The following is a 24,253-nucleotide window of genomic DNA, read 5'->3' on the forward strand; positions in this document are numbered from 1 at the left end:
AGTTGGCTCCAGAGTTTTCTTCTAACAGTATCTAATTATCCAGATCCTTAGGTACTACACACCGTCTTCCAGTATATAATTAACTGCTTCCTTCGAAACACTCCTTTCAGGTTTGGTAGTTATGTGTTCCTTTCAGAGGTTCGTAGTTGGTTCCTTAGATGGTTCCTAATAGTCGACTAGTTGTCCAACAGAATAACTGAATATGCCGTTGATTGTTCTAGATTTGTTGATAAATTTGATTCTTTTCGCCGCTAGAAGTTCAGATCCTTTGACAAGTCCTTCTGGTTTGAGTTGAAATTGGTTCCTGGGATGGTTCAAAAGTTGACTAGTTGTCCAACGGAATAAATGAATATGCCACTGTCCGTACTAGAGTTGTTGATGACTTGATCCTTTTTCACTAGCACAATTGTGATCCCTTGGCAATTACTTTGGGTTGAATTGAAGTTCGTTACACGTGGTTGATCAAACAGGGTTATCCAATCACGTTGGGGACTCCCTTGTAAGACTCAAAAGTGGTAATGAAACCCTTTTGCTGAATGGTGAAGGGTATGATGGAGTTGCAAGCTCTGCCCTTCTGTTATCAGTCAACAAGACCCACCAAGCTCAGCTTGGCAAGTTTTATTAAGTGATAGGTCTGGTCTGTTCCAGATGAAATCTGTTTGATTGGCAACGTGTAAGTGTTTCAATTACTTTGTTATAAGGGTTGAATTGTTGTTATAAGGGTTGATTTATTGTTATAAGGGTTTTAGGATTTGAGTGTGGATGAGTGTTGGGTGAGTTGTGAGTTCTGGGTGAGGAACTGGGGAGCAGGCCACTGGGGGTGGAGAGAGCTCCTTTTATAGACAAAAGGGGAGCCCCAAAGGGGCTTGTGGGTTAGGGTTTCAGCTAATCTAGACAACAGGGTGAGGGATTTTAGCTGGTGGGAGTAGATACAAATGATGTCATAGCCCCTCAGGGGCGCATGAATGGTGTCAGAATATACAACAGAACATTCTAACGCATGCATGAGGTGACAGTAGACTGCATGAGCTGTCATACAGGGGGAATTAGTGTATACACAAAGTCTGAGGCTGCAGAAACAGTGTAAATGATGTCATACTATGTATATAAAGGAGTGTATGTAGTTAATATGTAATGAGTGTAGCCTGACAGGGAGATGTATGTTTGTATCCTGTGATATGTATAAGTGTACTACTGTGAAACTTGGGTTGAGGCAGGTGACAGCTGGGTTACTGGGGCTGGCCGTGTGATAGGTGTCCATGAGATGTAACTTCCACGCTAGAGGGGGTCCAGGGGTGCTTCCAGTGGTGACTAGGGGTGAAATTGGCCGTAGAATCCATTTCTGGGGTCCATTTGATGGTATCTTGAGGCCTAGTATGAGTAATTATGTGGCATAGAAAAAACTTTTTATTTTTCCACTTTTCCGTCTACCACACCGTTTGGGTACCCGCAGGTACCCGCAACCAAAAAACGCTTGCAAATCACAGACTTATGTATCCATTTCTTCAGATAACCTCTTTGTGGACCTGATTACAAGAGAGTTTCACTGCGTGATCTAGATTCAAGGTTGGTTGGTGAGCTGCTGAAAAAGTGAAAAATGATTGGTGGGACGTACCTAGACGCTGCTCATCGGTCAAATGAATTCCGGAAGAGTTGTCTTCTTCCTCGCGATCTTCCTTGTGATCTTCTGCGCGATCTTCCTGTTGGTTGTTGTTGGTTTTGTCTTCTTGTGTTGACATTGTTCGGAGTCTCTTACTTGGTCGGGCCATTCTGTGTGAGTCGGTGGGGCAGCACAGGGGACATGGCAATCAAACACACAGCGGAACCCGGGTCGGAGATCCTTGCGCAGCCGCAGCTGAAACAAGTGAGATCTGGTTTGCGCGGCCGCGGCGATACACCTGTGCACGGGTGTGGCAAAAGCTACCCGGGTACCCGCCGGCTCTTTCCCGGAATCCTAGACATCCGCACCCGCACCTGCACCCGCCAGCGGGTATCCGCCAGCCGTGGCGGGTACCCGCCAGCGGATAGCGGTTACCCGCAACAGGTTCTTTTTGCCCATCTCTAACCAGGACCATGTAATCTGTTACATGGACCACTCTGACAACTTGTCTACCCTTTAAATATGCATCAACTCATCAGCTGCACTCATTAAATTGTGCTATGCACATGCCATGCAGTGTCATGTACACTAGATGCAGGCTTATGCAGGCTTATGCAGGCTTATGCAGTCTGATGCAGTCTTCTGCAGGAGCATGCAGACTAGTTTAATAGGGGCTGCAGTATCATAGCTGACAGATGACATCATGCAGGACCCAGGTGTCAAGCTAGCAAAAACCACTCATGCAGCTTGAGCATGACATCATTTGACAGCTCAGGCTAGCTAAATTCCCTTGTATGAAATCATTTGACAGCTCAGGTGACAGACAGGGCAGTAAAGATGATCAGATGACCCAATGACATCATAGGCCAAACTCATACCTCTCACCTCCTCTTTCTCACCAGCTAAATTCCCTCATCATTCCATCATGTGACCTGTAAATTGGGCTAAATTCCCTCATCTAAGCTGTACCCCCAGCCAAAACCCCTCATTTGACAGCTCAGGGCAGCTAAAATCCCTCACTCTTTTCTATTTAAGGAGGCTCTCCCCCCCTAGTTGTAATTTCTCTCAGCAAAGTACTTGCACTCAGCTTACCCCATAACAGTACAACACTTGCTTGCTCTACAGTATTAGCCCCACTATACTGTGGTTTTACCCCTTATTACATAACAATTACATACATATCACAACTCTATTACATCAATCACTCATCATTAACCCCTCTGTCAGGGTGTTCCACAACCCCCTTTGCGGCAACACATGGACCATGTCAACTCACGGCTCACTCAGCACCCCCTAAGCCACTTGTTTGACGTAGGCTATCTTTCAATACACCTCCACTATCACTACATAAACCTTCCAATTGTAGATTGGGGGGCTTGTTTTACTGTCTAGTGACCCAGGAAAGGCAGAGGTTCCCTCATTCATCCCTTTCCGCACTCATCAAAAGGTTCTCAGGAACGCTTTTGAGCTTTACCACAGGGATGCGCGTGGAGGGAAGCAAGGGGGTGGAGGCTCACGGTTTCACTTCTCTTTTTCCTTTTTTTTGATCATCTTAATTACTACTCATTACTGTAATTACAAGCAGCTTTTTTTTTAGCTTCAAAACTGCTCCAATGCTGCTCCTCTCCAACAGCACATCTAGGGCTCACATGACAGGTTTCAAGATCAAAGCACTCAATGTGACAAAACCAGATGATGCTCAGCTTTTTACCTGGCCCAGCTGATGCTCAGCTTTTACCCTGGCTCAGCTGATGCTCAGTTTTTGCCCTGGCCCAGCTGATGCTCAGCTTTGGCACCGGCCACCTGATGATCCTCTTTGGCCCTGGCACAGCTGATGCTGAGCCTTGGCTGTGGCTCAGCTGATGCTCAGCTTTGGCCCTAGCCTAGCTGATTTTCAGCTCTGGTCCTGTCTAAGTTGATTCCCGTCTTTTTCCCTGGCCTGGCTCAGCTGATCCTCAGCAAGCTGAGAATCAGCTGGAAAGCTGGCTCAGGACTGGGTCAAAGCTGAGCATCATCTGGGACAGAACTAGGAAAAGGCTGAGCAAGGACTGGTACAAAGTTGAGCATCAGCTGTGCCAGGACTAGTACAAAGATGAGCATCAGCTGGGCAAGGACTGGTAAAAATGTTTTATTCCAATTCTGAGAGTGAGCTGCGTGAAAAAGCTGAGTATGAGCTGGGCAAAAAAGCTGAGTATGAGCTGGGTACCAAAGCTGAGTATCAGCTGGACAGAACTGAGGATCAGTTGGGCTCATCAAAAACTGAACAGGACCTCCTTGGTAAATTTGGGAAGTTGAGGAGACAGTTGGAAGATTGGGGTAGATAGTGGATAGATATTGGATAGATGTTGGGTAGCTGGCTGGAGCTGGTGTGATGTCACTTGTCATCAACTGACTATTTTATTTTCCTGGTGATGAAAGAGCTGCAATTAAGGTTGTAGTGCTACAAAATCCTCTGTCAAAGTTTGATGTTCACCAAGCTTCAGTGAAAATTTACTGTGCATAACACACAGTGACTGTGCTAGAGAAAAAACCTGTTAGTCCTTGGATTAAGCTAAAGTGGCTGTTACACAGGAGCATCTTGCATGTCAGCTACCATCAGTTGAGTAAGTTTTTCTTGCAATGTATTGGGGCCACAAAGGGTAGGATGTAAAATGTGATGGCAGATAGTTATTCTCAGTGGAATTATCCTTTAAGAATAATAGTGGTAAAAATAAATTCAATAGGAGTTTTGGCCCCTGCCCTACATGTAAAAGACCCAAAAATTCCACCTAGATCTTGAAAGCCACAGGATCACCATTGAAATTGTTTCGGCATTCCAAGAGAAAAAATTTGGCAGCATTGGATTCCACATGGCACCCTTTTTGGCCCCAAATTTGCAAGAACACCCAAAATCAACTGTTTTCACATTTTTTGCAGAAAAATTTCATTCATTAACTGGGTAAATTCATTTTAAAAATCCTCAGATTGATAGATATATTTATTGGTAACAATTTTGTATCATAAATGGCAATCATTTTGTTGGGTAAGAAGCCCACAATGGGGCGAATTGGCACTTTTTGGGTAGTTTCTTGAAGTAATAAAACTGGTTAATGGTTTTGAGAAAGTCCAAATCAGGCACAAACTGTCCATGTGTTTTATTTGATCAATGGGACAACTGCTATACACACTTCTGTAACCGCTATACACATGGGGGAAGTACATTATGTTTTTAGTGCCAGGAAGAAAAGAAACAAGTAGTCTTATGCTGCTGACCAAACTCAAGCAGTGCTGGCAGCACCCTCGATAAAACACTGCAAAAATTTCAAGTATTCTATACAAAAAATGCAAGATGCACTGCACACCAATCTCCTTGTGCCAGCTTGTGCCAGTGAGCACGACATTACTGGTATCCACCGAGCCAATTTTGGTCCTGGAGTGTATTTCCTGTAACGATGTACCTTGCACTCGACAGCCTTACATAGGCTGCAAAGATGCGACAGGCGAGTCGACCAATTAGCATCCAGACGTCCAGCTTGATTTTCTCTCCCACTTTTATATGGCTATCCATATATCAAACATCCCCTGATTCTGGGTTTGAGAGGCGTCAAACGAGGCTTCTCAAAGTTTGGTCACTGCGACCGACCATCTCGCAGTGCAAGACCCGAGTAGACCATATATTGCAACTCAACACTCAGTTCATCGAGGAAACCTGTACGAAAAAGCTGGCTTATAGGCACAAAAACACCGGGGCAATGTCAACTGAGCTGTGTACACCAAACAAAACAGGCATTTTTCTCAACCCCACCTGATCAATGGTGGTCTCACCGAGATGGCCCTACAGTTTCTCTTGTCTGTTTGGGCCGTGCAACTCCAGGTGTTGTTTGCCTCAAAGATGTATTTGACTTCTTCAATGTAACCCAAGCATCCTGGGAAAATCTATAAAGTGCCCTTGTCTGGGTCTTCCTTATGCCCCCATTAATCTATTCCTATTCACAGTCTGTCTTATCGATCATTTACGCACTTACCACATCAACAAATTTAGAGAATGCCTAGATCTATACTTCGTAGCGGCTTGCTTGCTGTTTATGCCATTCTTGCCATCTCTCTTACAAACACACCAACACAATGGTCTAGTGCAAGTTTCATTGCACGCTTCTTCCGCGGCAAAGACAGCGGAATGAGTGATATGTAAGTATCCATATAATGGTTCAAAGAAAATAGCTTTGTATATGTACTGAGACATATGTACCCCATGCCATGGCAGGGCCTCTCAAGTTGGCGGATCAAGGTGAGCAACATTTTGGAATCAAAATTGATGGCTAGGTCTGATGTTCAAAACTTTTCCCTGACAATTTTGAATGTGCAAAGTACACCATCTGGAATGTACGTTTTGAAATTGGAATTGGGACCTACAATTGTTGTTCAACAAATATTTTTAATGCTGAAATCACTTTGATACTTGTATGTTAGAAGTGGCAATATGCATACGGAATTGGGAGGAAAGATTGCAAGAGCTGCATATGATAGTACTGGAAGGGAAGGTTCTCCCAAGCGTATGAAAATGTGAGTAAATTTTTGCTTCTATCACAGTTAAGTGGAGTTCAACAATTTTACAATCAAACATCAGCAGGGGAAGATACGTTTCAGTTGTGGATTTTCAGTGCGTATTCAATCTAACTTCCTCATAGCTAGATTATAAGGCTAAGATTTTGACCTTGGTTATATATATATTTTATAAAAAAAACAACAGTCAGGCTGAAAAGTCCCTGGACAGTATGTAAGTCTTCTTTCATGAGGTGAAGTAGTGAATGTTAACAAGCATGCTGGTTAAAAAAACAATGACTAATCTGATGGATTTAATCCTTGAAGCCCAATTGAGGCCTATCTCAAATATGCCTTAAGTGATTCATTTTTCCCCCCCAAATCCTTGAGAAAGGAATTGGACAAGCGTTTGGTGTAAGTTCATTTAATCTGATTTGTAGAGCCAAATGGATTTTTGAATTTTCTGAATTCAAATTGAATTTAGGAGAGTTTTTACTGAAGGTCAGTTTGGTGAGCCTGGAGAAGATGGGCGAATCCGTAAACTTCTTGATGCAACAATCCTCGAAGTTATGGAGATAGCATCTGATCCACGGCTCAAGTTAGTCTTTCCTAATCAACACATGGCTTTGATTTGTAATCTGTTTCTGATATTTTGAAGAAATGATCACCAATACAGAAAAGAAATTTCAAATAGATACAATGTGGAAACAGAAATTATAAAGCTTAATGATTGGCTGTATGTGCTAATTGATATGTTCTATCACCAAAAACCAGAATCAACTGTTGGATGGCTGATATGAAAATGGGACTGCAGTGGAAACAGGGCGGAAAGAGGAAAGCATCCTGTTTCAGAAAATCACATTGCAGGAATTGAAGGACCTGAAGATCATGATAAGTTTGTCAAATTTTGCTTACATTTCTCACAACTGCTTGGAAGGTGACAAAATATATTCAATAATTCCTTTCACTGCCATACTTTCATTGCAGGTATGTGCCACATCTCCCTTACCCATCTCAAGCTAGAAATATAATTTGAAAGCAGGAGTAAATGACATGCGTCTCCTTCCCAAAAAAGGCTAATCGAAAAGGCCCTTGATAATATGTAAGCTTTGTTGCTGATAATGAATGAATGAATATCAATTTGTGGTGGACAGAATGTAAGAAACTGAAAACTTTGTTTCTCTCAGGTCACTTGAGGACTATCTTAAAGATGCATGTCAAATCACTGGAATAGCACCGGAAGGGATCCCACGCCTGGGGAGATACCTTTTGTTAGTTTAATGATTGAATTTTTGGCTGTTTTGAATATAGCTGACTAATTTGATCTACTGAACAATGAATTTTAGACAAAATTTGGATGACATTGGTGAACCTGGAAAAGAAGGTCGTGCACACATGCTGGTTGTTACATCCAAGTTTCCATGGTGCAATTATGGAGATATGACACAGATGTCTATCCAAAAACCCACAGATCTCGATAGCTTTGTGCCAAATGCATTTGCAAGATGGAAGATGCTGTATGTAGTGAATCACGCCCTCTATCAACAAAACAGAAAATTGGGATATTGATTTAATATATGGATATAAAACTCTTTTTGCATGAAATAGTTGGGTGGAACGGTCCATTAACAAGGTGTAAGTTTCTCCTTTGATAATACATAATCATAAATATTTATTAGGTTTTAGAAGTGTGTCTTATTCAATGATTTGGTTTTTCTAGTTCCTTGAAAGAATATTCTGGAGCTTTGAAAGAGCTCTTCAAGCTTGATAAGTACAATCAAGATGATCTCATAAAAGATTTGAAGTAATCCCATTCTATTTTTTTTAATATCATAAATGCATTTTATTGAACTGAATGTTTTGAACTGCAAATTCCTTTTTGCTTGAAAGCTTTATGGGACAACCTGCAAGCAAAAACTGGGCCAACGATCTGACCAGGAACATCCTCTATCATTTTGAAGTTTCAGATATTCCTTTGTGAGTTTCTTGTTTGTCAATCTGATTTTGAATATTCCTATTCATTCTGATGTTTTTGTTTTTGGTGAAGAAAATATCACAAGTCACTTGCAAAATATGGTTGGGATTTTGTTACAAATGAAGTGCTTATAGACCTCCATCAAATGTATGTATTGAATCAACCTGTCTGTCTTGCTCAAAAACCTAAACTTAAGATCAGAGTTGCATTACTGACCATCTTCATCCACAAAAAAAAACTAGTCTTTCTGGATTCTCCCGTAAAAACAAGGCTCCTCTGGAAAACTTGGAATCAGATGAAGGTAGCTGTGATAAACAAGAACTATAGAGAGCTTGACTGAATAATAAGATTTTGAAACTCATTTCAGGCAGTCTCCTTGACATGGATACAGATGAAATTCTCAGAAATATGTAAGTTTTTTTGTTGTTGTCCATTCATTTGTACCAGCAGAAGGACTTGCCTGACATTGCCGTGGACAACTGGTAGGTCCTTGGATGATTTGATTAAAATGGCACCAGACCTTTTTGGTTACACAAATAAGAATGAATTACAGGTTGCTCTAAGAAGTGATCTAGAGTTGTAAGTTGGATTTTGAAAATCAAAGCTCAATCTGAGTAGCAAATCATTACTGTGAAAGTTCTCTTTTGTGGTTTTTGTTATGTTTGATTTTGATTACATGTCTCAAATTTCAGGGTCAATCAACAGGGTACAATTGGGAAACCTGGGGACATAGATTGGCCCAAGAAGCCAATTTTGTTTATTGGCACATTTCTGAGTAGACAAAAGAATTTGTCAGTTTTCACTCAATTTATTTCCTTCCAAATTTTTCTTATTCAAACTGTTCATGTGCATTCTTTTTTTTCTTTTTTTTTTTTTTTTTGCAGGTTCGCTTCAACAATGCACAGTAAAGGAGATGGGTTGGTGTGGCGAGTGCAAAGGAGATTTAAGGGCATGTATGTATATACAGGAACTCAAGCTAGCAATAAAACGGATTTCTGAACTGATAAATCAATTTAACTTTTCCTTCATTTAAAACAGAAAAAGGGTTGAAGTCTTGAGCAAAATGTGAGTTTTTTTATTGTGCATTGAATGTTCATATAGTTACTAACTCTTTCAAAATCCTGTTTTAAATAGTTCGCTGAAGGATGCTCTTAGACTAGAGGCCAGGCCGCAGGCTTCAAAACTTTTCTCTTGAGGGTCCACAGGATATACACCCCTCTCAGCAGTCTGACCCACCATCCAACACGCCTATCAAGACAAGCTGCATATTCACAGGAAAAACATTTCTCGATATCATTGCCTCTATGACGCTAGTTTCCGGCAAGCCAAAGAAGCCTATCAAACTCATGCTTGACAGCGGTGCATATATACTCAGCACTAACTCTGCCCGGAAGGTGCTTGGGTGCGCCCTCACAGGGAAGATCAATCTAAATATATTATTATCTCAGAACCCATGGCCACTATTCTCCATATTGTTACCTAGCTTATGGGCTGCCCATGGGCCCCAGCAAAAAAAAAAAAAAAAAAAAAAAAAAAATGAGAAAAATGGTTTTTTTTTTTTAAAGTTTCTTGTTATTCACTCATTGTGAGGTAGCAGCATACTGGTGTTCAGTTTCAGTCATATTTGCCAGCAAACAGTCAGTGGTGGGCTGCTACACTACACTACGCTACAGGGCCACTTAGCACTAGCCTGGCAGCCCTGTTTTCCTGCAGTGTTAGCCGGATTTTCATGCTGCTAAAGCCAAGCTGCAGTGTGTACCTTTCTTTTCCTGCATTAATGCTAAAAAAAGCATTAGCACCAAAAAAAAAAATCCGCTCCGCTGGTGCTAACAGATTCTTGCTCCCCCGGTAGCATAGCGGAGTGAATCTCCGCTACGCTAGGGCCAGAGAACCTGGGCGGAACCAACATTCCAGTTCTCTTGATGTGTTTGCGTGACTGCAGGAAAAACCTGGGCTGTTACTTCTGCCCAGTGTCATCCCTGTAGCTGCGCGGGTCAAGAAGATGGGGGCTGTTTCTGCGCAGTTTTTTCCCCAGGCAGCGCCAGCGTGCACAAAACCTACGCTAGGCTACCGCCCCTAACTTAACACAAGTCCCCCTGGTGGGAGGCTTGCTGTGGCTGGCCGCAAAGCGGCCCCTCCCGCAGGGAGGGACTTGCATATTATCCCCAATTTCATAGGGGAGCAGAAAGTACCAAATGGCTGTAAGGTTTTTTAACTGTTTAATAGCTCTGCCCCCAGCACCTCCAAAGGTCTGAGCCACAGCTTTCTGACCCTTTGACATCTCCTCTACAATTCTGTCTCCTCAGAATTTTTGTATCACCATCAATGTATTTTCTAATAAATTTTTGAAAAGTGACTTCTCAAGAAATGGATCTGCACAAGGATTCACAAGGCTGTATTGCTTGTAGATCCAGTGGACCAAAAAATCTGCATGTGTTCTAGGTTGTATGGAAATGGACACATTGTATGTACAAAGCTAAGATCACCACTATGCTTCCCTCTGGCCAAATGTGGATCCACACATGGATCTTCCAAACTTAAGACATGGTTTGGAATTTTGTTTTCCTGCCTTGACCATATTCCTGAAGTTGAACACTTTTGCCACTAGGGAGTGCAGTCTTTGGATTGAGAGGCTGGAACAGGAGTCACAATTTGCGCATTTGTCAAGGCTACAAGACTGTCTATTCAGTTTTCTTTTATTGTTTTTATTACAATTTATAGGGCTGTATTTTTATTTTTTGCACTGATCCCTTCTGCTCCTGCCAAAATTGAGGGATAGCAAGTAAGCCTCTCCTACGGAGAGCGCTCCGCGCGGGGCCCCCGGACCTCCGTCCGAGTGGCTTTGTTAAGCTAGCTACCGCCACCCATAAAAAACTGTCGCGTTAGCGGGCGTAAAAAAACAACAGCTAACGATACGCCAGCGCGCTTCTCTATCGTAGTACCGTTAGCGGGCCAATCCGGCCGCTAACACTACGCTATGCTAGCGCTAATATTTTAGCTGGCCCAGTGTTGGAACTGCCTACACTAGCCAATGTGCCATCGCCAATGCCTGGAGCGTGGCCAGCAGTCCTGCTGAAAAAGATGGACGAGGGGTGCGAGTGGGGTGGCTCAAAGAGCGCATACATCACTGCACCCAGACAGAAGTGCCTCGACAGGAGGGTGCCGAACGTGACACCAGGCCCTCCCTTCAGAGTTGACGCCCTCCGCGCCCCGAATGCGGGGATCTGAATACATCATATTACGGGAACAGAGCCAGCAAGGAAGAGCACAACAACACCTCGCAACAGAGGACAAACAAGCGAAGAAAGCAGCGAGCGGGGCCCGGCGCAGGGATGAAGACATACACACACAAGCAGCATCCACACACGCTTTCGTGTCCCTATACAACACAATAAACATACGGGTACACAGCTCTAGGGGGGGGGGGGACAACGAAACATATGTGCGCAGAGAGCCCACGGATGCTCGAAAGAGTGTGGGATTTTTGTGTGGACGGCGGCGGATCTAAGGGGCGGAGACGGACGGAGAGTGGGCTGTGGTGGAGAGAGAAAGAGGAGGGAAGGACTCGCGGGGCAAGTGGATGACGTAATGGAGGAGCCAGGCAGGCGCGAAAGCGAGAAGGATAAACAAAACACATAGGAAGCGAGCGGATGAGGAAGATAAGACAAGCAAGCGGGGGGGCGGGGGCGGAAAAAGAGAGCGTATGTGAGGAGGGGGGGTGTCACAGGACGCCCTGGCTGAAGTACTGGAAGGAGTCGTAGAGCCTGGTGAAGACCGAGTTGAGCGAGGCGAGGACGAGCTTGTTCTCGATGAACTCGTCGAGCTTGTCGTCCGAGGTCAGGCCCAACTGGAACCTGTCGCGCAAGTTCTTGATCACCAGGTCGCCGTTGCCGCCGAAGCAGGGCAGCTTGGACTCTATCGTAGTCGTACACTGATCAGCTTTTTGTGGTGGTGGCGGGGGGAGTGAACAGAGGGGGGGGGACTTACCGACTTGCATGAGCTCGACGATCGTGATGATCCGTTCGGCGTGTTTGCGGATCTTCTTGAACGAGAGTTTAAAGAGCTCGACGAACTCATGGAACCTATTGAGCTCATTCCCGGCGGAGAGGCTCGAGGAGGGGTGGCGTTTGCCGTCCTTGGCCGAGGTGAAGTAGGCGGGCGGGTTGAGCACCTCGATGTAGTCCTGGGCGAGCTTGAACGGCGCCATCTCGAAGCCGATCGAGCCCGGCGAGTTGTTCAACACAAACCCAAAGTCGATGTGGATAATGTGGCCCTCCTTGTCGATCAAGATGTTCCCGTTGTGGCGGTCTTTTAGCTGCAGGATGTACGAGATTATCGAGTATGAGACGAGCGACTTCATGAAGTTCTTCTGCGCTTGCTTGTACTTTTCTCCCGTCGGTGGTCCATACGTCTAAAAGATGGGGGGGGGGGGGGGGGGGAGGGGCTGTCAATTTCTTTTCCTCATTGGGGGATTCTTGACAAAAAAATACTCACATCAACATAATGGTCGAAGATCGAATAGTTTGGTAAGCCGCCAGTGGGAGCTGCAGTGTTAGCATTCGAAGCAGCAGCACTACTACTACCGGTGGCGCCGGGGCTCGGATTGAGGGCGGGCTGTTTAGCGCGATGGAGGGAGATTTTAGAGTAGGCGGATTTTTTGAGCGAGTGGATGGAGACAGCGTCGACGATTGTTTCCATGAGCCCGGTGCTTTCGCCGGTGACGAGGATGCGATAGTAGCGCACCCAGACGTCGCAGGCCTCCTCGGCCCAGATCCGGCCAAACTCGTTGATGAGCTGGACGATGATCTGCTCCTGACGCAGGTCCGTGCCCGTCTTGACGATCACCGAGAACAGGTTCCAGTTGGCTAAGTGGCCGTAGGGCGACGACTGCCGGATCCGCGCTCGCTTCGACGCCCACGACTCCGAGAGCATCTTTCCCGACGGGTCTTCCTCGTTCACCGCCTTCATCACCACCGATTCGTCCGCCACATGCGAGTTCTTCTGGGTGCCCCCCGTCGAGCTCTTCGACTCGCCTCCTGAGGCACCAGGCTGCTTGGGGTTCCCCGTGATGATGTCAAGCCTCATCCGCTGCATCCGCTCTTCCTCCAGAAGCATCATCTCCGACATGATCTTGTCCTTGATGGCCTGGCTCTGCTGGGGGCTCAAGAACTTCTGTCGGGGGACCGCATTAGGGCCCGAGCTTCCGGTGCGAGACGGAAGGAGATCGGACCTGCCCTCGGCGGTCTTCATGTCCAGTTTGACCGACAGCCCCGCCGAACCTTGTCCGTTGACGTTCACCCCTGAGCCAGTTCCGTTGGCATTGAGATCTTTCCGGCCGATCGGCGAGGTGATGACCGTTTGGCCGTTCCCGACCAGCCGACGACTCACAACCGCCCCCAGTCCCGCGCCGACAGTCACGCCCACGAAGCCCGCACCGAGCCCGATCGCTCCGCCCACGACCATTCCCGCGGCACTCGACGGGGTCATCGACAGGGACTGGGACGGCTGCTGCGAGGCACTCAGTTGGGCAAGCATGATCGCCGCCATCCGCATCCGTTCCGCATACTCATCCAAGGTGATCGGCGGGCGTGAGGGAGTCGGACTGGGCGATTTGAGGCTTGAGGGCGATTGGTGCAAGGCCGCCAGCGCGCTCGGATCCATCAATTTGGTGGTACTACTATCTGCACCCGCGGTCGACTGGCTCGTCGTCGTCGTTGTCGTTGTCGGCAAAGGATTTGACTTGGATTTCGCCATCGAGTCGTCAAGCTCGGGATGGGCAGAGTGGGGTGTGAGCTCGTTGGAATGCAAGTTGTTTAGGGTTTCAGTGAGAGCGACGACCGGCTCGGCCCGCTTCCACGCCTGTTCGTCGAGGGCTTTGTTGTGCAGCCCGGCGGGAAGATTGAGGGATTCAGAGTGGCGGTGGTTGTAGAGAAACGAGTCTTCCTCCTCCTCTTCGCCATCATCATCGATCGTCTGATGAGAGTCCAAGCCGGCCTTGCTCTTGCCATAGATCTGCTCGACAAGATCAATCTCCTCCTCGGGAAAGTTCGAGAGGATCTCGGGGAAGTCGAACGACGAAGCTCGTCTGCTGTGATGACGCGGAGACGAGAATACCGAGCCAGCTTGGCTGTGCTCGATCCCCGTCCGTCGATCGAGCAGAGTCTGAGAAGGATGATCGAGCTGGTGCTTGAAGCCGTGGTCGCTAGAATGAGCGCTGCTACAGGACGTATGATCTAGGTAGGCCATTTTGCTCTCCTCAGTCAGTGGAGAGGAGCGGTATTGACGGGGGAAATACACTTACCGGTAGGAGAACTGATGGAGGCAAGGCCCAGATGGTTGAATGATTCGCCAACGGGAGGAAGCGAGCTTGAGATCTTAGCCATCCCCAGGGATTTGATAGTGTGCTGATCGGTGCTGCTTCTACGACTTGGTTGCTCAGCTGTGGCGAGTTTGCTGACGTTCGATTCGGAGAAGTTAGGCGAGGAGTCGTTGATGAGGTAGATGTTTGGATTTGGAGTTTTCGAGTCGGCGGCGTCGTTGGCGGAGATGGCAGAGCCCTTGATGGCCTTCCTCAGATCCTCGTAGTTCGAGCGCCGGTTGGGGTCGAAGTCGAGATGGTCTTCGAGCACTTCGACGTGGATCAAGAACGGGGCCCGGTCGGCTGAGTTGAGGACGACAGACTCGTTGGGCGAGATCCTGACGATCCGCTGGTGACACTTCTTCTTCCGCTTCGAACTTCCGCCGCCGCCACCGACGCCCAGCTCGGCCTCCATGCTGCCACCCCCCGACTTCTCCTCGCCCTTATCACCCTCGTCACAATGATCTCCGTTGCAGTACATTCCCAAGCAGCAGCCTTTGGGGAGGCTGTGGTTGAGGACGGTCAGCTCGGCACGCAGAGCTGAGAGTCTGGCTTTCTTGGGCACGACGACCAGTCGAGTAGCGATATCCTGAAGACTGGTGATTAGATCCAATTGAGACCTCATCGATTGGGATTTGAGGACCTGGTCGAGCAAGCCGTGAGGGATTTCGTTGGGATCCATGAAGAGTGCGTTGAAGAGATGGCGGATCGGACTACTGTTGTTCGTGCCGCCCGCTTGGTGGGTGAGTTTCCCGTTTCGGTTCATGGCCGATGTGCGAGGGTGGTGGAATCGGCTGTCCCGTTTAAATTTCGAGAGCGCTTCGGGTAGGGAGGGGGCAGATTGAGAGATTGCGGCGGAAGTATGAACTCTGGGGGAAGAGGTGGAAGCAATGGAGGCAGTGCCGAGTTGAGCTGGATAGTGGGGTATGGTGGGCAGGCCATAGTGGCTGTCTGTACTGCCAGGCGATTGAAAGAGCAGATGATCTAGGTGATGGCCCTGAGGGACATTGGGCAAGCCATCTCGGGAGGAGAAGGGATCGGTGGAGGGGATGGGGGCAGTGAGGATGGAGGGTGAGGCTGAAGCGATGGCCAGGTGGGTCTGGACCTGATCGAGATTGATTCTGGGGGCCGATTGTGGCGACAAGAGTCCAAGGGAGGAGGAGGAGGAGGAGGAGGCTAGGTTGTGCTGAGCATTCAGGCTGGTGGTGTTCTGGAGAGTGGCAGGATGGTCGATTGAATAGGATGGTTGGTGGCTGCTCAGCTTCTGGGGCCTTGATGATGGATGTTTGAGGATCCGAGGGCTAGGGGGCTCCCTCATACTCTGGTGGCGAGGACGGATGAGAGGTTTGAAAGTAGGACGTTGCTGTTGTTGTTGGGGCTTCTGAGGATGATCCTCTTCATCGCTCGCCGAGTTGCTATTGTGATCGTCATCCTCCTCCAGATTTTTCCCCTTGAGTCGTGAGGTGATGGTGAGGGATTGGCCATAGCTCCTACTCTGTTCGATCGGCACATGGCCGGTTTGCAGAGCCAGCTGGGGCGAGGCGATTCCGGCGAGGGCGAGGCCGATTCCGACGGTGGTCGGCAGGACTTTCTCTGTGATCTTAGTTCTTGCTCCTCCTGCTCCTGATGAGAGTTTACTGAATTCGGTTAGTGTGCGTTGCTTGAGCTGTTTCCAGTAGGGAGTTGATTGGCTGGTGGGGTGGTGGTTTTGTTGTGGGGGTTGGTTTGGGTTGAGGGACAGGTTGAGTCCGATGGCAGTCTGCCTGGGGTCGACTTGGAGCCGCTGGGTGGATAGTTCGAGGAGGGGGTCGGAGAAGATGATGGATTGGATGCGGTTGAAGGCCCGATGGCAGACGATGAAGTTGGGTGTGTTGGGGTTTGAGGATAGATCGGATAGGGATGCTTGGAGATACCATAGTGTCTGTGAAATATGGAGAGGGTGGGTGAGTGAGCTTCTGTTTGTTGGATCATGGGTTGGCTGGACTGACTTTGATTGCGAGATGGGTGGATAGTTGGGATCTGCTGATGATGAAGGATTCGAGTGCGAAGCTCTGTGTGGGTCTACTGATGAGCAGATGGCTGGAGACAGATCTTGGTTAGTTAGTTCTGGTGCGTGGGTGGGGCAGGGTGGTGAGTGGGTGGGGGGCAGACCATAGCTGGGGCCAGTAGAATTCGACATCCTGTGAGGGGAATTGGTTGAGTCTGTTGATGAGGTAGTAGGTGATTCCGATGGAGTCGTGGTAGGTTTTGAGACTGTTGTGTGTGTGTGTGTGTGGGAGTGGTCAGTGTTTTCCTGGGGGTGGTGTGGGGTGGGTTGGTGGACTGACTATGAGATGGCCAGATGGACGTTGAAGTACTCGGATTCGAATAGCCTGAGCAGCAGTCCGCTCCCTCCGTTTCCGCTGGGCTGGGAGTGTCTGGTTGTTGATGGGCTTGAGTTTGCCCTGAGTGGTTTCCTGCGCTCGGCTGCTGGCTGCTGGCTTGTTGTTGTTGTTGTTGTTGTTGTTGTTGTTGTTGTTCGTTTGTTGTTCATCGTGGAAGTGGTGGTGGTGGTTTGTTAATGTTTTGGTTGGTTTGTGTCTGATCAGAGTGGGGCTGTGATGACGGCGTTGGGCAGGAGGCCCCCCCTGCGGCGCTGGCTTAGCCCCCTCTGGTGCTTATATTCAGCCAGGGGCCAGGGCTCTCTTCATGATCAGGCTGAGCTATTTATGTAGATGTGCTCTGTCTGCAGTAAGACATCCTGGTGTTGTTTTATTTCTATGTATTTCTCGTGGCCATGTCCACTTTCAAAGCCCAGTGGAAGTGTTTTAAGGTTCGATGGGAGCCACCGACAGCCGACTGCCAGCCGAGACTGGCGAAATAGCACCCATCCTCAAAAGGAGGAAGCGCAGTCACCATGAACGACTCAGCAGCACTCAGCCTTCCCTCAGCAGCCCCCCAGACTACTACTACTATATAAACCCACCTCAACCCACCCCACCTCAACCCAACCCACATCCGAACCCACAGACTGTCAGTACCATCTCATCATTCCAGCTCACAACCTTCAGGCCGATCCAGAACCACAAGAACCACATCCCACACTCGCTCACCCGAGCTGGCCATCCTCTCCTCTTCTCCAAGTGGCCATATCCACACACCATCGATCCTCAACGGAGAACCTCTACCTATTTATCTATCCCCATCCACACTCAACGAGAACCGACGCGACTGCTGCATAAGCTTTCCGCGCTCGTCTTTGTAATAGTACGCTATCCCCCGATCACTGCGCTCGGCTCAGGGCCATCCCATCTCGCAAGACATTCAGAGTAGCATCCAGGGAACCATCGACACGCCATATAGCTGAGACAGATATACCGTCTGATTAGCCGCCAAAAGATCGCTTTCCCCCGGTCTATGTAAGACCATTTTTTACTTGCACCGAAGAGCCACCCCAGCTCTGGGTGCGTTCGACCGACCTCCTAGGAATACACTCCTAGGAAGACGATCACATCCACCGCGTGTGGAGAGCTTGATGCTCCATTAGGGACGCTCTAATCCTATAAATACATCTATCCTGTGACAGCATGGCCTGGCTTGACTCTTTGAAATAATGAGCCCACTGGCTCGAGATATTCTCCGAGCGCATTCCTCTCTCTCTCTCTCTCTCTCAAGTATCTAGCCCGCGGGATTCGATTCCAAAAGATGTATAAGAGATCGCAGCAAGCTGATGTCCCTTTCCCTTCGAATACCAGTTCCACCCCCCCACTCAATCCACACACCACCACCACCACCAGAGACAGAGACCAAGTCATGCCCGGCTGGAGTCGACAGAGGTCAGACAGCAAGCTGGCAGCCTGGGCGAAGAGCCAAGACATCGCGACCGTTGAGCGGGAGCTAGAGCGCACCGAGAAGGACATCCGCCGCGCCGGGAGTGTCTCGCTGAACCCGGAGTACGTCCTGAAGCGGCAGCGGGAGCGGGCCCGGGCCCGGGATGCGACCGGCCGGCTGAGCAGCATCGGGCTCCGGCTCGACCTCGGCCCCTTCCTCTTCGACCCCCATCCCAAACCGCCCCCGCCCGAGCCCGAGCCCGTCCCCAGCCCCAAGCCCAAACAGACCGGCTCCGAGCAGCGCGAGATCGTCCATCTCCGCGCCGAGCTCGCCAAGCTCACCGCCCGCGAGGCCGAGCTCCAGGCCGCCCTCGCCTGCTCCGAGCGCAAGAGGGACGAGGAGCGCTTGGCCCACGAGCGCGACCGCAAGACGATGCTCTCGACGATCCGCAAGCTGAAGGGCGAGGTCGAAGACGGCTGGAGCCGGATGATCAGACTCAAAGAGAAATACGAACGACCCAACGTAAGTCCTCTCTCTCTCCCTCTCTCACACACACCCAGTTTAATACTGACCGGCCGACGATTGGATAGTTCCCTCAGCTGGAGTCGGGCCGAAGTGCGGCGAGCAAGATCTACCAGACCGACGAATCCTTCGAGGCCGTCTACCGCCCGAGCTGTCCCCGCCGGGTCTCCCTCGAAGACCCCGCGGACCACCACCACCACCACCATCATCATCATCATCCTCAGCACCAAGCGGGGCCCTCGAAGATCGCCCGCAGGCCCGCCTCGGCCACCAACCATCCCGCCGGCGCCGGCCGGCCTAAGACGACCTCCATCCTCAAAAACCCCCTCGAAGGCCCCCCTAGAACCCGCCGAACCTCCTTCAGTTGATCCTCCAAATCACCCCGCCCCTGCCTATCTCGCGCTCCATCAAGAATCACATTGCATATATACACCATCTCACCTTACCCCCCAAAAAACATAGAAATAGTCCCTTCCTCATGCAAGCCCAAAACCGTCCTAGACTAGAGCACATAATCGCACACCCGTTAATTTGCAGCCTCTCACCGCCACCACCACCGTCGTCATCGTTGTCATTGAATCTTCCACACCCCTTTCTTGGTTAACGGCCCCGCCATCGGCCGGCGTCCGGGCCATCCCGCCCGCGCCGGACGCGCCTGGCGCCCCATCGTCGTCGTCGCCTCGCATCTCCTCCTCGAGCCCTCCACCCCCACCCCTCGTCGTCCCGCACCCTTGCACCCGTCCATCCCTTCCTTGCTTCTGCACACGCTTGCTCATATACAGTCCATTTGCTCATCCCTCAGTCCCGCCAAATACGCCCCATCCACCAGATATACATTTCGTAGCCAACAGACACTCTTCTTGAATTATTCGTAACCCCCCTTGTGTTCTTTGTCCTGCCGTCTTGTTTCCGAGCCGTTTTTTTGGTCTTGATATTTAATTGTCTTTTAGTGAGTGAAGTCGACGAAAGACTGTCGTCAGTCGTGAGTCGATCATCTGAAGGTTGCCAGGCGCGATGGCTGAATAACCGATGGCAGTTCCCTATCCAAACACCAGGGGGGCGCGTTTTTCCCCGGCGGCATTCGGGTTGGACCAACACCATGCAAACATTTTACATGAGGCGGCTTGGTAGGGGCTCTCCGGGGTCCTCAAGTGATCATTGTTTTTTCCAGGTCACATAATCAAACTTGTGCACTCCCCTGCAAAGAAGGTTTCATGAATTTATGATTTATGCATGCACAGATCAACTTTGAACACCATAATTGCAATCAAAGTCCAAGTAGTTATTGTTGGCAGTGATAAATGATGTGTGGCTCCAGGTTTGGCCGTGTAAGATGCCAAATCTTGGGCTAAGCAAACTGCTGAGGGGAACCTGGAGGTTGTTCCACAAACTAACAAGGGCTCTTCAACCAACACCCTGTCACATGGGACACTCTCCTTGAAAATTGAATGAAATTGAGAGAGAGGACCAAGAGCCATTTCTGCACTGACACCACAAGCCAGGGAAAGAAGCCTATTGATTCCATGGGAACACAAGGAGATATGATGATGAAAATGAAACCAAGCAATGAACAAAGAAAGGAAGATGGTTGAAAGATGTTGGATGTAAGAATAAGCCAAATGTTAGCATGTAAATATATTGATGACTGATTGCAATCAAAGCTTGCAATGTAAATGCAAATTTTGATTTTATAATGATGATGATGAAGGATATGGATGTCAAAGAAATTTCCCTATGCAGTGAGGCAATGTTTTGTGTTGCAAGCAGGAGGCCATCTTGGGAATACAGAAGTATGTTTCCCATCCATCCATCAATGTCTAAAGTCTATCCAAACTATCACCTATTTATCTGTTTTAATTGGTGTAGGTGGCAGGGTATTTCTGAGCATCTTTGATAGATAATCTTGAAGTCTGGCCAATACTATCGAGGGGGAGCTATCACCCGGCTCTTGTTGGCTGATCCTAAAATAAGTCTTATCAAACTCATCCTGGAGATACTTCATCTGATTTCGGTAATGGACATGGAAGGAAGCTATTCTTTGCTTGAAAGAAGATTGCAGAGCTTTATCAGAGGATTGTTCCATAAACTGTTCAGTAGAAATGCACATCTTATGGCAATATTGGATCCTGGAAGATAACAATAGCAAAATATATATGTCTTCAATCTCTGCAAAATGGCCTAATGCTTCCTGAAGGATCCCTGGGAAGATCTTCCTATCAATGAGATCCAAAATCTCACACAGAGCCCTAGAAATCAGGACCATATTGGGCTCAATTGCCCTTCCAAGTTCTCTTCCCAAATGGATTTTGAATATTTGATCCACAATCATTCTAGCACCTTCTAATTCTTCTGGCTCATCCGCTGTTGTCCACAAAGAATGCCGCTCATCATCACCAGAGTGGACCTTGCCTGGGGAGTCCTTCATACCTTCATTACGGTGAATGGGAAAAGCTTCATGTCTTGATGCTTCTGGATTTCTTTCAAGATTGGATATTGCAGGACTTTGAGTCAACATTTTCAAGGGATAATCAAATCTTTCATTGAAAGCATTGAGTTCTTCAGTGCTCAGAAGGTGGTGATATCCATGGGAATAAAAGTTAAAATAAGCAATTAAGCACTCTATATCAATCCTCAAGTTGACTTCTCCATCAAGCACTTTTTTTTATGTTTTTATTAAGAGATAGTTAGAGAAAATATAATGTAAGAAGAAGAATAATCAGCATCTTCAAATTTACATTCCAAACACACGGGCTTACCACCAAAGAAAGCAAAATCAAGCGTCCAAAACCATTGTTCAGTAAGCTCAAGAAATCCACTCGAAAGATCAACTCCCAATCTTTTCTCCAGATTCATTATGTTGAAGAGACTTGCGACCTTCAAGAATGAATTGTGTTCTTTGAATGCCTTGACAACATCTTGATCATCAACAAATCTGTTTATGAACAAAAATTCAATGATCTTCAATGAATAATAAACCATTCTACCTTTGTCTTCAGCAAACACAAATTCAGGCACATTCAGTGATTCCAGATAGTGAGTAACAAAACTGATTGTTTCCTGCAAGAACTCTTCTGCCTTTTGGTGTCCTGGATTCTGTAATGGTGAATTGGGAGAAAAATCCAATATCTCAAATGCCCTCATCTTTTCAAATCCTTCTAACTTGTCTTGAAGTTTGTGTAGTAAAGATAATTGAATACCATGAACTGCTTTACTTTCATCCAATGAGAAAATTACGTTATAATGGAGTTCTCTTTCAACATCCTTGTAAGTTTCAAATATACTGTTTGAAGTCTCACATAGCTCATTCCATTTTTCTAAGATTTTGAAATCAAGTTAATCAGCCTCACAAAGTGATTATATTCAGGGAAGAACAAAATAGTAAACTCACTGTGATTGTGTTTCCAGTTTCTCTTTATATCCAAGACTGCAAAAAGTTTTTACAATGAGTCTTGCCATTACAAAACTCCTGATGAAATTGTCAAAGTAAAAAGTTGAATGAGTCACCTTTGGAGGGCTCCTCTGGGATGTAATCCTTCATCAACTTCTTCAAAATCCTATTTTGAGAGATATGATCATATGCATTGCCCCAGATTTTATGCTGTTCAGGTGCAGGATTAATAGGATCCAAGTATTGCTTTTCCTTGCCTGGGAGTGAGTTATTGGTCAAAACAAGTGAGCAAGCAATTGGCATAGCAAGTAGGAAAAAAGACAAAATATTGATAGCCTTCATGATCAGAACACATACCATTGGTACCATGTAGACCATTTGCCTCTAATCCATCAGTCTCTAATGGTAGATGAGGCCTCTGTAGAAAACTACCTGAGGCTGACATAGCGCATACGATCATAAGAACTTGGGCCAAGATTTGTTTGATGAACATGTTAAGAATTGGGTGTTGATTCAAACGGGCCAACTTTCCACGCAACCCGGCCACGAGTTGCCTGGCTTTTGCTGTCTTTCTTTGTCTAGATCTCCCACATTGATGGTTTGTTTCTGATCTTGAAACGAGTCAACCAGAGTGTATATTTGTCTTGGCAAGTACCAATTGCTCGACAACGCACCTAAAAGTGAATATTTTTGGGTGGAGGTGCTGATACCCCTCCCTCTGAAACAAGGGCGGCGGCAGGTGCAGCTGCCTACAGGAGGATGGTAGATAGCCGTCGTTAAAGATTTACTGATATTTTAGATCATGATGAGCTCTTCCCGTCATCGACAAAACAAGACTTCAGGCGTTCCGGGTTCGCCCTTGCAAGCTGCACTGATTCTTTTTTCCTTGTTGGGCGGCAATGGACGCAATACTGACACGTCACCAAGCCAAGGTGCTCTGCAAAATTTAATCCGGCGAGACAAGATACAGGCTACAGCGGGTTAGTAACCCGCTCGCTGGGACAGAGGTCGTGATTAGCTGTTGAGCGCGGATCGACTGTTATGGGTTTCCCAAGATGACATACTCACAATTCTCACAATGCTATGCCAGCTACCTAACGTGAGCTGGGCCGTGCAGCTTTGCGCTGGAAAGCTACGCGGCGCAGCCCGCAGAAAAGCGCCCGCTTTACTGGGTACATAGCGCGGTTGAGCTTCCTGGCCTCTGGATTTAGTAACCTGGAAGGAAGTCCTTATGCTCATTGATGTCGACATTCGCTTCTGAAAGTGAATTGAGAGCGAGTGGATGCCTTCCTGTCGAGATCTGCGGGCCTCCGCGAAGTGACCTTAGAGCCCAAAAAGCTCAATTTCGCGAAAATCCAGACTTTTTGGGTCTAGACCGCCATCTGCGGGGGTCCCAGATGGCACGGGAAGTCCTCCAGTTTTGACCAGCAAATGTGGTTGACAACCTGCTTCTAAATCAACGTTTGGTCTGACCTACATACTGTGGAAGATCTTTAGACATGTCTCCGGATCTGTCCAGGTTGGATGGCGCAACAATGCCAGCAGACATCCCATAAGCCATGTGTACCCCACGGGTGAACTTTAGGGCAGGATGCGAGGCTGAAGATTACGATGGCATAAAAAAAATGAAAATCTCGCTAATGGGAGCCGTCCCAGAAAGCTTCTTGAGTCGCTGTACCCCAAGACCCTGATTTTTTCTACTGTCTTTCCTCGAAAGTACGCCCAGAAAAAAATAAAAATCTATAAACGATACTTCGACATACAAACGAACTAAGTCTACACAAACACACATACAAAACGAACCGATGCGACGAGCGCCCCAAGGAAGAAAACAAAGAGGATAATGATACTGATGCAGCGAGATATGAAACAATAAAGACGAATGGAATGGCGGAGTGGCCGCCACGAAGCCCGAAAAGCGAATCCAGAACTGTACAACAGTGACTAATAAAGACAAGGTATGAGTATGCAGAAGAAGACGATGACGACCAAAGGGTGTGGGTATATATGTGAGTGAGTTGCGGACGAAACAGGGCGAAGTGAGAGAGAGAAAGAGAGAGAGAGAAATAGAGGTGAAGG

General features: G+C 47.7%; 4 protein-coding genes across 4 annotated transcripts; 2 read left to right on the plus strand and 2 right to left on the minus strand.

Annotated features, from left to right (window-relative positions):
• Window positions 1-5,756: 5,756 nt before the first annotated feature.
• PtA15_10A641 (uncharacterized protein) lies at window positions 5,757-9,291 on the plus strand (the record flags this gene model as incomplete). Its single annotated transcript, XM_053160838.1, has 19 exons — window positions 5,757-5,767; window positions 5,844-5,867; window positions 5,948-5,962; window positions 6,050-6,142; window positions 6,330-6,356; window positions 6,449-6,535; window positions 6,606-6,719; window positions 7,309-7,392; window positions 7,468-7,638; window positions 7,730-7,756; window positions 7,842-7,925; window positions 8,012-8,098; window positions 8,169-8,243; window positions 8,339-8,397; window positions 8,464-8,506; window positions 8,583-8,675; window positions 8,789-8,887; window positions 9,135-9,161; window positions 9,231-9,291. 19 exons carry the CDS (start codon window positions 5,757-5,759, stop codon window positions 9,289-9,291), a joined length of 1,281 nt encoding a protein of 426 aa, XP_053024772.1.
• A 2,526-nt stretch (window positions 9,292-11,817) lies between these two features.
• PtA15_10A642 (uncharacterized protein) lies at window positions 11,818-17,597 on the minus strand (the record flags this gene model as incomplete). The annotated part of the gene is made up of 7 exons (XM_053160839.1): window positions 11,818-12,011; window positions 12,084-12,507; window positions 12,591-14,329; window positions 14,398-16,375; window positions 16,443-16,533; window positions 16,782-16,927; window positions 17,595-17,597. 7 exons carry the CDS (start codon window positions 17,595-17,597, stop codon window positions 11,818-11,820), a joined length of 4,575 nt encoding a protein of 1,524 aa, XP_053024773.1.
• A 649-nt stretch (window positions 17,598-18,246) lies between these two features.
• Window positions 18,247-19,661, plus strand: PtA15_10A643 (uncharacterized protein; the record flags this gene model as incomplete). Its single annotated transcript, XM_053160840.1, has 5 exons — window positions 18,247-18,390; window positions 18,550-18,786; window positions 18,855-18,950; window positions 19,324-19,506; window positions 19,569-19,661. 5 exons carry the CDS (start codon window positions 18,247-18,249, stop codon window positions 19,659-19,661), a joined length of 753 nt encoding a protein of 250 aa, XP_053024774.1.
• A 965-nt stretch (window positions 19,662-20,626) lies between these two features.
• Window positions 20,627-22,667, minus strand: PtA15_10A644 (uncharacterized protein; the record flags this gene model as incomplete). The annotated part of the gene is made up of 6 exons (XM_053160841.1): window positions 20,627-21,441; window positions 21,543-21,718; window positions 21,788-22,100; window positions 22,175-22,210; window positions 22,291-22,431; window positions 22,532-22,667. The coding sequence occupies 6 exons, from the start codon at window positions 22,665-22,667 to the stop codon at window positions 20,627-20,629; spliced, it is 1,617 nt and encodes a 538-aa protein (XP_053024775.1).
• Window positions 22,668-24,253: the final 1,586 nt, after the last annotated feature.

The sequence above is a fragment of the Puccinia triticina genome, chromosome 10A (assembly GCF_026914185.1).
Source record: "Puccinia triticina chromosome 10A, complete sequence".
In the NCBI taxonomy this organism is placed as follows: domain Eukaryota; kingdom Fungi; phylum Basidiomycota; class Pucciniomycetes; order Pucciniales; family Pucciniaceae; genus Puccinia; species Puccinia triticina.